This window comes from Spodoptera frugiperda, chromosome 9 (genome assembly GCF_023101765.2).
Source record: "Spodoptera frugiperda isolate SF20-4 chromosome 9, AGI-APGP_CSIRO_Sfru_2.0, whole genome shotgun sequence".
Taxonomy (NCBI): Eukaryota; Metazoa; Arthropoda; class Insecta; order Lepidoptera; family Noctuidae; genus Spodoptera; species Spodoptera frugiperda.
The window spans coordinates 6,168,089-6,185,592 of record NC_064220.1 but is presented as its reverse complement, the minus strand read 5'-3'; the positions used below and the strand labels follow the sequence as shown (position 1 = coordinate 6,185,592).

The window sequence follows — 17,504 nt, the reverse complement described above, 5'->3', positions numbered from 1 at the left end:
CGATGACGTCCAAGAATCCCTCCCTCACCTGCTACTAGAGTGTCCACAACATGAGCGGGCACGAAACGCGCTGGAAATAAAAATGGATCAGAAGGTGCTGCGGGATGAACTACCCAACCTGATCAGAGACAAGAAGTGTAGGACGGACTTCATCAACTTCTTAACGATGGTGGTGAGGTTCGCCAATGCAAGAAACAGTCCCAGGGACGGAAGAAACGAAGCTCTTCGCCGGGCGCAGCGCAGTGATAGGAGTTCAAACCAGCAAACTCTAGAAGACCGCTGAACACGCCGAAACGACCCATGCCATGATACTCATGGCAGGGCGTTTAGAAGAACACAGAACACATCACAAATGGCAGTACCCCGGTAAAGAGCTGATATGCGGGACGACGCTTAGTATATATATTTAAGTGATAATATATGACAGTAGCGTTGGTACGACTACATAATTATCTATTTATAAACAGTTTATATATATATTTATTAACCTACATATAACATTGACAGTTAAACATTCGAATGGCACTGAATTACAAACACAGGATATATAGATCTCTGATCACGTCAGAGGAGACACTCGGCACAGCAGGAGGGGTTTTAGCCGGTAAGAGTCCGGCAGTACTCACACCTCTCTACTCGTGGGGAGGTGTGAGTCTCCATGAGGATTTCCCCTCCTGCTGTATAAAAAAAAAAAAAAAAAAAAAAAAAAAAAAACCTAACCCAAACCTAACCCAAACCTAACCCAAACCTAACCCAAACCTAACCCAAACCTAACCCAAACCTAACCCAAACCTAACCCAAACCTTACCCAAACCTAACCCAATCCTAACCCAAACCTAACCCAAACCTAACCCAAACCTAACCCAAACCTAACCCAAACCTAACCCAAACCTAACCCAAACCTAACCCAAACCTAACCCAAACCTAACCCAAACCTAACCCAAACCTAACCCAAACCTAACCCAAACCTAACCCAAACCTAACCCAAACCTAACCCAAACCTAACCCAAACCTAACCCAAACCTCACCAACCTAACCCAAACCTAACCCAAACCTAACCCAAACCCGATCTCTAGTTGCGAAAAAAATATAAAATGGTTGAAATATTTACAAAATATTTTTATTATTCATTGTTTAAAATTTGCCGCCCCCTAAAAAGTGCCGCCCGGTGCGGGCCGCCCCTGCCGCCCCCACTACGCTACGCCACTGCCTCTGGTGACATGGTTGTCCAATGTCCATAGTCAGCGCTAATTCTTCCTTCTGATTTATTTCGTTACGGAATCCAAGACAGTCATCATTTCCCTGCGACGCGCCGGACTTCAATGTTCCGGTGTTTTCATGGTTGTATCTACTGTAGATTCTGGCTTACAGGAGTTGCAGCGGTATGGGAGGCTGTGGCGGGCTTGTCCCATTAAAAAAAAGTCGGCGCTAATTCTGGTGTACGGTCTTTCCATCCCATAAAAAAAAAATACTATGGAATGTCATCTTGAAGTCAGAAACAGTCATTTGTTTTTATTTGGTATTACTCAGTAGTTTTATAGGTTTCTAATATTACATTTTAATATAATTTCTATACTCTTTTATGACGGAATATTTTTATGTGAAAATAGTTGTTTTATAGGAAATAAAGTTGTTTTGGTAGCAATGTGTTTACCAGTATTTGGTAAGTTATATATATTTAAAAACGTATTACATGGGTACTTATATAAATATTTAGTCATTAAGATTATCTATTGTAAAACGTAATTACATTAATTAAGAAATCGATAATTTCATTTAAAAGATTTTTTAGAAAAGATAAGTTACATAAAATGAATTAATGCAAAACAATGTACCCAAGAATTGTAAAGTGAACTTGATTGAAAATGGTTGGTGATTGTTTCTTGCTCGTTCTTCTCCATAGGAATCTACACTTTGGAACGAGCAAATAGCTTCACTAGAAAACTGACCGAAAGACAAACAATTTTTTAAATATTATCATATTTGCTTTGACGTTCAAAAGTGCCTTCCCGGTCTATTTGAAATAATTAATAAAAAAAAAAAATGGTTATAAAGTTAAGTTGTTGAAGTCGACATTAAATTATTCCTAAATCAAAGTTCTAATTTGTTATATTTTGCGCTTTTACCACAATTTAAGTAATAAGACATTTTTTAAATAAATTTTGACTATTAGGTAGTCCTGTACGAGTATTTCCATATAAAATGACTTATTATTATTTATTTAATCAATAATATTTTCCTCATTAGGTATATTGATATTGGTTTCTAAGAACCAAAAAAAAAAAACTAATACCTATTAATAAAAATTCCATTGATGACGAATTTCTTATCTTTAAACAAACAAATACGCAACGGATGGGATTAAAAACTTAATATTTTTAGTTAAAACTAATTTTAATACGAAGTAGGTACAGATAGCAAATCGATATTGTGTTTTTCTAAACAATTATGGTGGGTGTGTACTTACTTAGGAAGATAGTGTTGCTGACTGTACTCACAGGTTCGATTTTGGCCAAACATGAACAGTATAAAGGGTTAGTACTAGTTTAAATTAATTTTCTTTCTCTATTTTCAATACCTATTTTATATATTTTTAATAAAAATTACATTTAAAATACAAAAAGCAATAGTGACGGGAGAAATCTAAGTTATCATTATATTTGACTGGACGTTTATTGCTGTGGCTGAGCAACTGGCTGCCGCGCAACGTTTATTGGGTTCGATTACCGCACGGAGCAACTTTTTGTGTTTCGGGTCTGAGTGTCATGTGTATGTGAAATAGTATGTTTGTAAGCGAACCCACGATACAGGAGAAAATCCTAGTGTAGGACAACGTTTCCACTGATACTAAGCTATGTAGCTGTGCGAGTAAGATGTGCTATGGAGATGCGCCGCCGCAAAGTAATTGCTGTAGGTACTCTGCTCTACACCAAACCCCTCGCGACCATTTATAGCTCACATCCATAGCACGCATTTTTCCATATAAAAAACATATCTTCGTTGAACCCGTTTCCACCAGTGTTAAGCTATGTGTACCAATAAATATGATTGGTGGAAGCCAAAATCATCCACAGTAACTTAGCATAGCACATCTCTGGTAGAACAGCACCTTTAATCTCTTATTTAACCCACAGCAAATATGGGTGGTAATGAACATACATAATATTTTGACAGCTTTTGTCAATTTTATAACCTGAATCTGTTTCCAGGTGGAAATCTTACTTCATAGTGGCAACAACGAATGTACAAGTGCAAAAATTGTACGAAGTAGTTGAAAATTTAGATCTAGATTTTTTAGGTCCTATCCTTCTAGACCGAGAGGCTGTGGTTTTAGTACAACCTAAATATAATGCTGGATTTATGGATATTGCTAAGAAGCTGGGAATCAAATACTGGACTCACGTTGCTGATGTTAAAAAGTAAGAAAATCTTTATCCATTTATAACATGCGGCATGTTGAAACTGCTCTTGATTAAGTAGTTGCAAGTCCAATAGTTTTTGGACTCCATTTTGATACTGATCAAAGTATATTGGGATTTTGTTGATTTTTTTTCTGTTTGTAACTGTGTCTGACTGATGTTTACAACACTTAGAAGGCGTAAAACTATTTTTTTTTTTAAGTTAAATGGGCTGATGTGTGGCCTCTATCTCGCCTGATGGTAAGTGATGATGCGGCCTACGATGAAGCACGTCTGCCCATAAGCAACCTATTCACTCGGGCTTTGAAGACACCCAGGTTATACCCATCAGGAAACACAGACTCCGGCAAGGAGTTCTACTCCCTAGCAGTTCGCACAAGGAAGCTTGAAGCGAAGCGCTTCGTGCGAGTGGGTGGGATATCCACCATGAAACGGTGACGCCTCCCCCATTGTCTTGTGGTTCGTCTACAACTGTTTACACCTTAAAGTGCAATTTATAGCATGACTGGTAAAAATTTGAATACAGTGCAGCTGCCTCTCAGTCTGCGTCAAAAATACTCTTGTGATACCGACGGAATGAGCGATGATAAAGTGTATTCTACCCATCAAGCAAGTACAAAGAGGATTGGAATTAATATTACACTTTCAGGGCTCTAGATCACGATGATGAAGTGATGGATGATTGGTGCGCTGGCAGAACCAATCATTACCCGTACAATAGCTACCAACCGTTGAATGCTGTAAGTTTTATGAGACACACTATTGTATATGTATATGGTATGAGTATAGTTACTAGCTAAGATCAAATAAAAAAGAAACATCCTTTTTTATGATATAAGCCGGTAAACGAGCATACGAATCACCTGATGGTAAGCAATCGCCGCCGCCCATGTACATTTGAAACACCAGAGGCATTACAAGTGTGTTGCCGGCATTTTGAGGTTTATCAATTTAAGGGTAATTGGGGAATCGGGGATTGGGAAGATTGGGAAGGGAGGGTAATTAGGGCTCCGGTAACCTCACGCATACAACGAAACCCAACGCAAGCGTTGTTTCACGCCAGTTTTCTGTGAGGCCGTTATTTATTGTTGTGATAGTGCAGCCATTATTAATGCACATAATTCGGTTTGCATACCACTCCTTATATCTAAAGGGACCCAAATCATAGTAGGAAACAGAGCATATTGCAAGGCTGGAAACCACGGTAACAGGTTCGCAACTTGGTCAAGTTAAAACTAATATAAATAGCAACAATTTCCCCCCAGATCTACGACTACATGGCTTACATAGAAAATAAATACTCAAAGACAGTTAGAATGAGAATTCCAAAGGTTTCATTCGAAAAACGACCCATTCGTTATTTGAAGATATCTACCACGAACTTCTTGGATGAAAGTAAACCAGTAATCTTCATTAGTGGTGGCATCCACGCTAGAGAATGGATTTCTCCGGCTACCATAGTTTATGCTATCAGGAAATTGACTGAGGACGTTACGGAACCTGATCTCCTCAATAACTTCGACTGGATCCTCCTGCCAGTCCTCAACCCTGATGGGTATGAGTTCACGTTTATTCATGTAAGTATCAGCTCTTATATATTTAAATTATTCCACTTCATTCAATGAATTCGGGATCAAACAATGTATCAGAGAGATTGTAAAAACCCTTTTTTTTAAAGAGCAACGATGTAGTTTCTTGCTCGTTCTTCTTCATTCGAAGCTACACTTTGGAACGAGCTTCTAGCTTCACTGACAGACAGGGTCAGTCTGTCAGTCAGTGAACAGACAACAGACAGACTGACTATGTCTGTCAGTGAAGCTAGGTGCTTAATTTCAAGTGTCTAGAATATCGATAGATTAATTCTTTACAGGATCGTTTTTGGAGAAAAAATCGTTCCGTAAATTCGTACCACAACAAGCGTTGTCCAGGAGTCGATGGGAATCGCAACTATGGTATCTTATGGAGAACTGTTGGTACCAGTAACAACCCTTGTTCTGAAATCTATGGAGGGAATAAAGCGTTCTCTGAGATGGAAACTCAAGTAGTTCGAGATGTATTCAGAGAGTACATCAATCGTGTGGATCTTTATATCGATATGCACAGCTATGGGAGCATGGTCCTCTACTCCTGGGCTCATGATGGTTCCTCATCCAACTACAGTCAAGTACTTCATTCCGTTGGTGTTGCCATGGCCCAAGCAATGGACTATTATACCTTGGCCAACTTTCCTCGCTATACCGTCGGCAATTCTGCCAAGATACTTAACTACAAAGCATCAGGAACTGCTAAAGACTACGCTCATTTCTTAGGAGTGCCTTTATCTTATGCTATAGAGTTACCTGGACTTTCAAATGGTACACAAGGATTCCATCTAGAACCGAAATTCATCGAGAGCATTGGTAAAGCGACTTGGGCAGGCATCGCCGTTGGTGCTCAAAGAGCAAAGAAATTTAGAAGTGGATTAAAATTAAGATAAAATATTTATGCTGATATCTTTTTTAAATGATTGATGGTGTAATAAATGTACTTTATTTGTGGATTTGTGACGTTTCTTTCTTTTGTATATGTATACCTAATCTAATTATGTGATAATTTTGATTAATTATGTAAGTTCGGTACTTACTAAGTTTGATTGTGAAAACATGCAAGTAATAGTTATAATACTATTAGCTTTTGCCTGTGGCTTCCCTTGCGCTAATAAGTCTTTTTAATGAAGTTTATATCAAAATCCTTTCTTAAAAAAAAGGGGATGCCTATGTCACAGTAGGTTAATGAATGCCAAACCAAGCCCGATCGGTTTCATCCCCTATTTCATCCCTTGGGGGTAGAATTGATCAAAATCCTTTCTTTGCGGATCCCTACATCATAATATCTACCTGCTTGCTAAATTTCAGCCCCATCCATCCATGGTGTGGGTTGTGCAGATCACAATGTCAGTCAGTCAGCTATGAGTTAGATATAATAATGTTTAGATCTACATAGACGAGTCAAGATCACATGGTTGGTGACGTGCCTGGGTAACAAGCCTTGTCGCGAGTTTGATTGCAGCACGGAACCACTTATTATGTGACCCATAACTTCGTATCTCGTTTCTATCAAACATACTTTCAATTCCTTACATATTATGTATTTATGTGATAGATTAATTTCATTATTAAGTACTAATTATTATTCTTATCTCGCACGCTTCACAGCTGTACACCAATGAAGAGTGAACGGTGTGAGCATTGAAATTCCTTACAAAAATTATGGTGGGTGACCCCACCAGTCCAACAACCTTCAACCGAGTCCAGACGAAGTTATTTCTTATTTTGGCACTGGCTGGATATGTTTTTGCCAAGAATGAACATTATATTGGGTTAGTAAACCATTATTGTTTTTGAATTTTTGTATGAGCTTCCCTTCACAATCCCCAAACCTCCAACAACCCTGAAATTCCTAACCCCCCCAAAACGCCGTTAACGCACCTGTATCCCCGCTGGTATTATAGGCGTCCATGAGCGGCGGCGATTGCTTAAAATCAGGTGATCCGTCTGCTCGTTTACCGGCTTATACCATAAAATAAATGATATAGGGAGGCAAATAAATAAATCAAACTAATGGTAAGCCAACGTATTACCACAGAAGCCCTGTGTGGCCACCCGTGTGACGATACAAATGTGTTATCGGCCGTTTTCTGATGTTGGTCCGGTCACCTTACACATGAAACAGTATTGTTTTCTGTGAGGCCGTAGTATCACTTCGTTTGAGCCGGCCCATCTGTACATTAGATCTTACATGGATCTTCCATGTGAAAAATGAACTGTATGGCTAATATTCCTTGGCTCCATCAGTATACTGAATGAAATTAGTTATTATATCGTAATCGAAACTATTCACATTTGTCGAAGAACCGTTGACCGTTGGGGTAAACGTGTTCTATAGTGGAGACCGTGTCTAGGCAAGCGTAGTGTAGGGCGCCCTCCAGCTAGGTGGAGTGACGATATTCACAAATTGGCTGGTAGTGGTTGGATGCGTAGAGCTGAAGATCGAGCTTAGTGGCGTGCCATTGGAGAGGCCTATGTCCAGCAGTGGACGAGAACAGGCTGATGATGATGATTGAATCGAAACTAATAATTCGCTAATTAGTCACGAGTAATTAATGAATGAATTTTATCAGTTTGAGATAACAAAATAATTACACGATTAACGTCACGATTTTAGATGGAAATCCTACTTCGTGGGACCTCCAATTAAAGAACATGTTAAAACCTTAGTTATACTTGGAGAAAAAATGGATTTGGACTACTTAAGTCCACCACATCCTGAAAGGGAGGCTATAGTCTTGGTACCGCCAAGAAAGCAACTGGAATTCATTAAAACATTGAAAAATTTTACCATAAAATACAGGAGCCATGCTGAAAACGTCAAAGCGTAAGTACGTTTACTTTTTTATGAAATTTGAGAAGACGGATCATCTGATGGTGTGGTGGTAAGCATTCGTACATGATGACCAGCAACACCAGAAGAGGGGAGAGACTGTCGTTCTAAGTCTGATGTGTATGTGTAATTGTATGTTTAGAAACATACCACCGACACACGAGAAATCTCGATATAAAGCAACGTTTTGTAAATAATGAAATCAGTAAAAAAATAAATCTTCTTTCAGAACCCTTGACCGTGATGATGAAAGAATTAGAAATTGGACAAATATAATAAGTAGAAATGGTGGTGCGGTGACGCCATACAACAGCTACCTCTGTTTGGATGCGGTAAGATTGAAATAATCAATACAATAACATTCATATAGTTTTTCTATGTTATAAACCGATAAATGAGCAGACAGATCACCTGATGGTAAGCAATCGCCGCCGCTCATAGACACCCGTACCAGTGGGGATAAAAGTGCGTTACCGGCCGAATAAATACTCGAAACACCAGAGGTGTTACAAGCGCGTTGCTTTTAGGGCTTAGGAATTTAAGGATGGTGGGGAATTGGGGATCGGGAGTTTGGGAAGGGGGGTTAGGCCTCTGATAACCCCACACATACATCGAAACGAGCGTTGTTTCACGTCGGTTTTCAGCAAGGCCTATTCGTGCCGAAGCATGGCTCTCCCACACTTGCCAAAAACAATCTTGCCAAATATGTATTTTTTTTTCGAAGAATTCACATTCTTGGTGATCTTTTTGTTGTTCAGGACATTGTAATGTTTGGCATGACTGTCAATTTGTGGTGGATTTATTCGATTCTGATTAAGGGACCTTTTAAAATTAGTTCTGAATCATCTAAAATTATTCATCATGAGATGAAATGAAATTACTGATCATCAACAGCATCGCTCCTTTAAATTCCCCAAAAAGGAGCTACAGTACTGAAGTTACAATTTTAAAGTAACACTAATTAAGCCAGTCATTACCATTAAGTTTTTCTAATGTATTAGTTGTTGTTTGTTTCAGATCTACGGCTACATGCACCACATCTCAATGAGACACAAAAAAACGGTAACCATGGTGACAGCGGGCCATTCTTTCGAAGGTCGTCCGCTCAAGTACTTGAAGATATCCACCACGAATTTCCATAAAAAGTCCAAAAATATTATCTTCGTCGACGCTGCTATTCATGCAAGAGAGTGGATAGCGCCACCAGTCGTCACTTGGATCATCCATAAGTTGACTGACGATGTCACTGAACCTAATATGCTCAATGACTTTGATTGGATCCTCATGCCCGTTGTCAACCCTGATGGCTACGAGTTTAGTTTTTCCGAAGTAAGTTTTTTTATTTCTTCTTGGATAATAATGTCAAATTGCCAAGGACTGTTTGCTATATGAAGACTTAGATGGTCGGCTAAAACTATGTTGTGGGAATTTCAATAGTACCTTTACTACTTCTATAATTAAAAAAAAGAAATGTCTTATATAAATGAATATACAAAAACTAATCTTAGAACAAATAAATTGAAACTAAATTGAACTGTTCCAGAAACGTCTCTGGCGCAAAACCCGGTCAACTAACACCGACCCTCAAAGCTTCAGATGTCCTGGCGTCGACGGGAATCGAAACTTCGACTTCGCTTGGGGTGCAACTGGCTCCAGTAGTAACCCTTGCTCCGACACTTACCGTGGAAATAGAGCCTTCTCAGAAGTTGAAACCAGAACCGTCCGTGACATATTAAACACTTATTCTTACCGCATATATATGTACATTTCAATGCATAGTTTTGGTAGCATGATTTTATACCCTTGGGGCCACAATTCTTCTGACTCTAAATACAGCTTCAATCTTCATTTAGCCAGCAGTGCTATGGTCAAAGCCATCCGAAACGCGTCCCTACCACATTTTCCTGACTATGTCAATGGTAATTCTGGAAAAACTATGTTCTATACGGCTGGAGGCGCTGCGGATGATTATGCTCATAATTTGGGGATCCCGTATTCATACACCTTCGAGTTGCCAGGACTATCAGGTGGTATGCACGGCTTTGAACTGCATCCCATGCATATTAAACAAGTGTGCAAAGAAACTTGGATCGGATTAGTAGCAGGCATCACAAAAGCTACAAAATTAACAGAGAAGGATCGTAGTTAGTTGGCTTTTGAATTAGTATTTGTAAATAAAGTAGTTTTTATGAATGTTTATAAATCTATTTTAGTTGTAGTGCCTATGATATGTTGTTATCTAATTTGTGTTTTTTATTTGTGTTTTTATTTATTCTATCCTTTTATCTCTAATTATATTGTTAGATAAATTCTACTGTGGATTCTGATTTTGATTCATGAAGAGATGACAAACACACCTTTTTGAGAAAAATCATCTTTGTTTTTTACTGACTAAAATGTAACAAACAATCTGACTATAATTTTACAAACAAACTAAACTGCTCAGCTCTTTTATATTTAACAACATCATTACAATTATCGACTCCTCTATTAAAAGAGATTTCATCGACAAAATTTCTATCGACACAGCACGATGTCTAGTAAACTCGAATAGAGTATTCAGAATTGAAAATTGGTCCCTCGTTGCTTCAACTTTTGCGTCTCTAAAGAGTGATGGTAAAATTTCAATTAAGCAAAGTTTACATGCACGGGAACCCTTCAGAAATATGCTAATACTCATTATATTTTGGAATACTTAGAAATTTGTTATAGTATTACGTATAAAGGAATATTGATAGACTAATTTTGTGAGAGTAAAGTTGGGTAGAAGTTTTAGGTTTCATTTTAAATCGTGCTTTTTATCTAGAATTTATATTTCATCGCGGGTTCGAAACCTGCCAAGGGCAAGTACCAATGTGACTTTGTCCGAGTTATATGTACTTTCTATGATTTTTTTTTATTCGATAAAAACTAATGCTTGACTACAATCCCACCTGATGGTAAGTAGTGATGTAATCGTTCATGGTGAGGCGCACTGATAATTTGGACACCACTGATAAACGGTAAAGGAAAACATCATAAGGAAATATGAGCTTATAATTTCGAATTATAAATTTCAAGTCTCCAACCTGCATTGAGCAAGTGTGATGATTAATGCTCAAACCTTCTCCGTGTGAGAATAGGCCTTTAGTCAGCAGTGGCCACTTATAGACTGTTGATGTGTGTTTGATCTTTTTAAATAAACAGTCACTTACCCAGCTTACTACACCCACGGGCAGAGTAAAGATGGAATAAAGATAAATATATTCTACTCTCACGTAATAAATTAAACAATAGGTACGATAAATACACGCAAAGTACGAAGGCAGTGTAGTCGAACAAAATTATTCAGATTAACAAAACCTTATCAAACAAAGTTCAGGCGTTTAGCATAATTTACGCACAGACAGACGGGATAGAATTAATAAAAGGTTTTGTCCTCCATTTTATTCTGAATAATATCTACATACTTGTTTAGTTATTTTGTAGTGTGATTTATTATTTTGAATAAGTTTTGGTTTTAATTGTCTCTTTGGGGCAGAGGACGAAGGTGTCACGTCAAGAGGTTTCAGGTTCGATTCTAGAGTTGGGCAGAGTGTTATTGGGAATTTTAGATGACTAAGTCACAGCACTCGATATAAGGCTTACCTCCTTTTTCAACAAACTCATAACTTTACTAAAAAAATTGGTTTTTACCTCGCATTTTGATTTTAAAATGTTATCTCCAACCCGCTTGTCAAACGTGAAGATTATGATGAAATCTTCAATCAGTCTGCCAAGCGTGGAGATAATGGTGATATGTCCAACCCGTCCGCCAAGCGTGGAGATTATGGTAAATCCTATTTTGTGGAGATAGAATGGTTTAGCAGTGAACTTTTGATGATATTACTGTTGAACATGACCTTAGTACTAAGTCAATGAAACACTCAAATAAATTATATTATGCCTTCAAGAGTAGTTAGTATTTGCTTCCAAGAGCCAATCAGGACAACACAAACAAAAGTTAGTAATATCTATATTTAAGAAAAATATTTCTTCATATTCTTACTCTGAGTAGGCATATAGCTACCCTAAATCGGCACATGTCGATAGTCAATTTACGACTTTGTCACTGAAAGATAAAGTTGAAGATCTATTGAAGATTGGTGTAGTTAGATTTGCTTGGGTCTCTATATTTTTGTATTTAATTTGATTTGTCTATTATTTATTGTTCTGTCAGTATTTTTATTAGATGTGAGGTCAACGATTTTCTATTTGGTTTTGTGATTGTCAGTGTCATTGCTGAGTAAGGAATATACTTATTATTCTCATCATCAACATCAATAGCCTATAAGTGGCCACTGCTGACCAAAAGTCTCTTCTCACACGGAAAAGGTTTGAGCATTAATCACCAAGCTTACTCAATGAGGGATTTTTTTATCACTTACGATGTTTTCTACACCGTATGTCAGTTGTGTTTAAATATTCTATTGTTTTATTGAGTAAGGAAAATCATCCAATGACTTCTCCCGCATTGGGCGAGGCGAGAGGGAGTGTCAGATTCTTATTGACTAAAAACCACCCCGTTCCTACTCCTGCTTTTCGAGCCGGAGTCTCCAGTAAACCCGCTAGGTAGTCCGTAGCTCCGAATATCCTGGTCGTCACATAAGTTCTAATATCACGGACGTTTTTGGACCAAAGCTCGTTATGCATCTCATTCAGTGCATATTGTAATTACTTACCCATAACATAACACATGACCCTATAACTTAAGGTAGTCCAGCAACACGATGGTAACCTAAGTTTTCCATGGAGTAACAAACATAAAGTAAAATTTGAAGCAACAATAGTTAAATATTCTGGATGGTTCTGGATACCCGAGCAACGTTTGTCTAGCTGCAGCGGGAAGCAACATGGTTGACGTTTCTTTGCTTGTGAGACTCTCTCAATGAGAAATTTTAATGAATTTCCACCGTCCTTAGACGTAAATGGTGATTTAGAGTTACTGGAAACGACTGTTATAAAGCAATGTTACGCCTTTTACCCATGAAGGGTAGGCAAAGGTGCACATTACGGCACGTAATACCGCTATACAATGTACACCTACTTTCCACCGTTTGTGTTATAAGTCCCATGTAATAGGGGGTGAGCCTATTGCCATATACTGGGCACAATTCCAGACTCCGTGTTACTACTGAGAGGTAGGCAGAGTATAAGATACGAGACACACGTGTCAAAGCTATTGTTTATTCTGAAACGAAGGGCGAAGACGTTGGCAAAGAATAGTAAGGGTTTATTGAAAAGCAGTTATCGCTTCTAGGTCTGTATATTTCTGGTAGTCCCCAAGGAGCGTCAGGTAATTAACTGGGAAGGATTTTAATGAAAATTATTATTGGTGCCATCTTGCGAACTGTTTGCATTTTACAACCTTCTGTTTGAATAGTTACGTTCTGATTAAGTAGACACCAATTATCTCAGTGTTTGATTAAGGTTTCTTATGTACTGCAGATATTCTGCACGGTTGGCGGCTGCCGCGCAACGTGAAGCGGGTTCGGTAACTCTTTGTGCGATCAACAAATTGGCTATTTGACAGTTGTAACAATAAAATATGAAATAAGTTTGATATGATAGCTTTAAGGTAGACAATCACTGTATAATTATTGGTTTGCATTAATATTAATTATAATATTTTATTTTTGAAATTTAAATTTGTGATATTTGAATCTGTGCATTACGAGACCAAAACGCAGCGCGGCCATGATTGTACGTCAAGTGACGTCACATTTTATTAAACATTACCGCCGTACGTAAACAGTGACAGCACAACTCCACCACTGTTTTGTGAAATGTGACGTCACGTTATGGAATGTCACATGACACGCTGTTTTCGCGCGACAATTCAAATGAATGAAGAAAATATGTTATTTTTCTATTAAATAATTATATTTCGAGAAAATAAATTATTGTAAGACGTAAAAAAGAAACATCTGAATATAATACAAAACTTTTACGAAAACTGTCAAGTAGCCAATTGTTGTTTCGGGTCTGGGTGTGATGTGTATATGAACTTGTTTGTTTGTAAACGCACCCACGACACAGGAGAAAATTTTAATGTGGGGTCTTTTATGCCCAAAAAGCTAAGCGGTTTTTGAAGGTGTCCGCCCGTCATAAAAAAAGTTGCTTTCTACCAACAGACCTGAATATTTCGAGGCCAACGTTTGGTAGTAAACATCTAAAGACTGGTATAGTAATGATCATCATCAGCTCCTTTTATATTCAACATGAGATTTTTAATAAGAACAAAGGATTTTTATAACACACATTAAAAAGAAATCCTGGTCTCCCAACAAGATAAACACCTACTCTTCCAACCCCAAAGTTTCTCGAGCGAGGAAAAGCGACGGGGGTACAATTTCCATATGAATTTAATTTAAGTCTAAAGGGATCACATAAATAATACTTGCATTTATTTGAATAAGCATCTTTATAATGATATAAAGATGCTTATTGGGGTTATATGGGTTTTATTTTTTGAAGCGGTAGGTAGAAATTTTTACTTTTTTAATGCATATATTTTAGTCATTAGTTTTTTTATGAATCTCATGCTCATGCATATAATACGGCGAGCAAAGGTAGCTCGCCGCCCGACCAGAACCGCTAGTGTCTGATGGGGCCCAGTAGGGCTGAGACCCGATCCGGAGCTGCGGAAACGTAACAGGTTTCCGGGGCTCCGGCTCGAAAAACAACTACTCCTCAAGGAACCTCCTCCTACTCAAGGAACGGGATGGTTTTTAGTCAGTAAGATTCTGACACACTCTCGCCTCACCCATTGGATGATTTTCCCCCCACAAAAAAAGATATTCTTATTTTTATTCTTATTTCATTTATCTCAGCAATTGGATTACCATGAAATCTAATTAAGATCTCTAAGTTATGTCACGACTACAGGAGTCATAACTTTGAACTTTCTAGTTAATTTTTTTGAACCACCCCCTACCCCATACCCCCTAGGAGTTTAAACTGCCCGATTATCGAGTTTCAAAAGAAAAACCAGGTTATCGAGGCGGTTTTTAATAAAACTTCTGTCGAAGTGTACTGAAACTTTCAGAAAATATGTATCGTTACATAGATATAGGGTTTATGAACTAGATGTGTCATGCTCTTGGGTTTTGATGTTGCGTAACATGATGTAACATGTCTACCTCTGTGATCGTTACTTAGAAAAAAAAACGTAAACAAACAAACGTCACGCCTTTTATCCCCAAGGGGGTAGGCAGAGGTGCAGATTATGGCACGTAATGCGCTATACAAAGTACATCAACTATTAATTATTTGTGGTATAAGTCCCATCAAATAGGGGGTGAGCCTATTGCCACATATTGGGCACAATTCCAGACTCCATACGAATGCTGAAAAAAAATCTAAAACCCCAAAAAAAACCCAGTAATACTTTGCCCGACTCGGGAATCGAACCCGACCCTCCTTGTCCCACTTGCGACAATTCGACCAACGAGACAGTTTTACTACAATTTATATGTTGCGACTTCTAGTCTATCCTACATCCGTGTAAAGTTCGTACTTCGCAAAAGTTTGGTTATAACAGTTGAAGATATTGAAAATAGTTTGTTTTTTTTTTCTCAATTCCTTGTCTCGTTTTGTATACAATGTGATAGGGGTGAGACTTCTAACCCGTTAAGGCTGAGTACTACATCGAATTTTATCGACAAAAAAATAATATGGGGGATTGAACCCTCAATTAAAAAAAAGTTGAAAAATAGCGATTTTTCGGTAAAATTAATTCAGAAATGATTTATTTTTCTCACCAAAACATTATCAAACATATGAAAAAAGTAATGAATTAGTTAGCCAAGGTTATTAGCTACCGTTTGTTGTTTTTTTTTTGTTTCTACGACGCATAAAACCTTTGATATCACTTAAAGAAAAACAATATTAAAATAGCCATATTTTTTAGGGGGAGGGGATTCAACCCCCCACATTATTTTTTTTGTCGATAAAATTAGATGTAGTACGGTACTCAGCCTTAACGGGTTAGAAGTCTCACCCCTATCACATTGTATATTAACGATGTTCAGTTGTTTCGAGTAATAAAAGGACAGTAAAATGAACAGAAAGTTGTTGGTTGATGGTAAAAGTGTGGGAGAGCCATGCTTCAGCACGAATGGGCCGACTCGACCGGAGTGATACGGTCCATAGGCGGTGTCAGCTGCTTATCATCACATCATGGTTTTTTACCTGTTAGTCCATAAAGCAGTAACATTTCAAATAGCCACTTCTAGATTCTGGGCTTAGTCTACATATCGCACACCTAGTAATATATTGGCACATTTACGGTTTTCATAGTTTACCTGACTTGTTTAGTTTTTAGTTTACTGACCAATGGACCGATGTTTTACGTGCGTGAGGGGAGAAACTACAATAATGGTATAATGACACTTACGACCTCTCTCGATGAATATGGCAATAAATAGATTAATATACACTTTTGAACACGTAAACCATATAAAATCTATTTCGCATTTTTTGCAGATGTGCCAATATATTACTAGGTGAGCGATATGGTTTTCCACAATGTTATTAAAAAAATCTATTTTCCATAAGCAAATTATATCATCATGATTCAGTACGAGGCATAAATAAACCACTTGGTATACGTTCGATACCTGTGTTGGTACTCAAAGGTAGCGATCGAGAAGAATTTCAATCGGCACCTTATCGAATGTCGAGAAATATATGATTTTCCTTGATTTCAATAGTGTTGTAAGTTATAGAAATAAAGCGGTTTTTCGTTATTTTGGTTTTTTTATGGTAAAAGTCGGTAAATGAGCAGAAGGATCACACGATGGTAAGCAATCGCCCCCGCCATTAGACACCCGATACACCAGAGGCGTTAAAAGTGCATTGCCGGTCATTTTTTTGGGGGTTAGGAATTCAGGGGTTGTTGGGGCACCGAGGATTGGGAAGATTAAGAGATATACATCCATTTTTCACCATTTGTTTTAGAAGTCCTATGTAATAGTAGGAGTCCCATATACCGTTCTTCGTGCTACTGAGAAATTTTCGTAAAATCGAAAAAAGCTCAGTAGCACTTTGCCCGAACCGGGAATCGAATCCGAGATCCCCAGCCTAGCAGTCGCACTTGCAACCACTAGACCAACGAGGCAGCAATAAAAAGTTGACAGCAGTACCGATCTCATTAAATCCCGGTTACTTAGGTTTAAGTAACAGACATAAATACATACATAGTACACACTTATTTAATACTAGCTTCCGCCCGCGACTCCGTCCGCGCGGATGTTGGTCTTCGCGTGGATGTTTTATTTCACCATTTTGAGTAACTCTGACAATGACATCATATAAATATCTATTGGAAAAATACGGCTAGGCCCATAATAATTAAGAAGATCCCTCTATTGAGCTACTGCTGTTGAGCTCGTTTAATATATTTTCCTTTAATATGTTGACATCACTTTAATCTTCCATCTTGTACCAACACCCAACAATTATTAAAGAATTTAAATGACGCCGCTCACTCAAATCTAATTCTGAATGATCCAAAAGAATCCTCACAGAATCGGGCCTAGCTTTTGAAGAACATTGCGTAATTGGACTTCTAAAGAAATATCATTTCTGAAAGGTATCTTAAGATTGCGAAAATTGGGTCCAAATTTAAATGGGCTTGTTTTTGTG

General features: G+C 38.0%; 2 protein-coding genes across 3 annotated transcripts; both read left to right on the top strand.

The window, feature by feature from the left end:
- Nucleotides 1-1,116: 1,116 nt before the first annotated feature.
- LOC118271471 (carboxypeptidase B-like) lies at nt 1,117-10,152 on the top strand. Its single transcript, XM_035587562.2, has 6 exons — nt 1,117-1,663; nt 6,614-6,777; nt 7,623-7,832; nt 8,068-8,170; nt 8,856-9,167; nt 9,382-10,152. The coding sequence occupies exons 2-6, from the start codon at nt 6,668-6,670 to the stop codon at nt 9,985-9,987; spliced, it is 1,341 nt and encodes a 446-aa protein (XP_035443455.1). The 5' UTR covers nt 1,117-1,663; nt 6,614-6,667; the 3' UTR covers nt 9,988-10,152.
- LOC118271472 (carboxypeptidase B-like) lies at nt 1,662-5,958 on the top strand. Of its 2 annotated transcripts, none has more exons than XM_035587564.2 (6): nt 1,662-1,697; nt 2,406-2,534; nt 3,210-3,419; nt 4,069-4,159; nt 4,685-4,996; nt 5,290-5,958. In XM_035587564.2, the coding sequence occupies exons 2-6, from the start codon at nt 2,449-2,451 to the stop codon at nt 5,893-5,895; spliced, it is 1,305 nt and encodes a 434-aa protein (XP_035443457.2). In that variant the 5' UTR covers nt 1,662-1,697; nt 2,406-2,448; the 3' UTR covers nt 5,896-5,958. The 2 variants fall into 2 exon arrangements, with proteins under 2 accessions (XP_035443457.2, XP_035443459.2); XM_035587566.2 differs by having other exon boundaries at nt 1,664-1,697; nt 2,409-2,534.
- Nucleotides 10,153-17,504: the final 7,352 nt, after the last annotated feature.

What these genes read in the sequence shown, in the direction of transcription:
- LOC118271472 (XM_035587564.2), top strand. Translation starts at nt 2,449, where the DNA reads ATGGTGGGTGTGTACTTACTTAGGAAGATAGTGTTGCTGACTGTACTC. An exon ending in AAACATGAACAGTATAAAGG is followed by an intron (nt 2,535 to 3,209) that starts GTTAGTACTAGT and finishes ATCTGTTTCCAG; the next exon opens with GTGGAAATCTTACTTCATAG. An exon ending in CACGTTGCTGATGTTAAAAA is followed by an intron (nt 3,420 to 4,068) that starts GTAAGAAAATCT and finishes TTACACTTTCAG; the next exon opens with GGCTCTAGATCACGATGATG.
- LOC118271471 (XM_035587562.2), top strand. Translation starts at nt 6,668, where the DNA reads ATGGTGGGTGACCCCACCAGTCCAACAACCTTCAACCGAGTCCAGACG. An exon ending in CATGCTGAAAACGTCAAAGC is followed by an intron (nt 7,833 to 8,067) that starts GTAAGTACGTTT and finishes ATCTTCTTTCAG; the next exon opens with AACCCTTGACCGTGATGATG. An exon ending in GCTACCTCTGTTTGGATGCG is followed by an intron (nt 8,171 to 8,855) that starts GTAAGATTGAAA and finishes TGTTTGTTTCAG; the next exon opens with ATCTACGGCTACATGCACCA.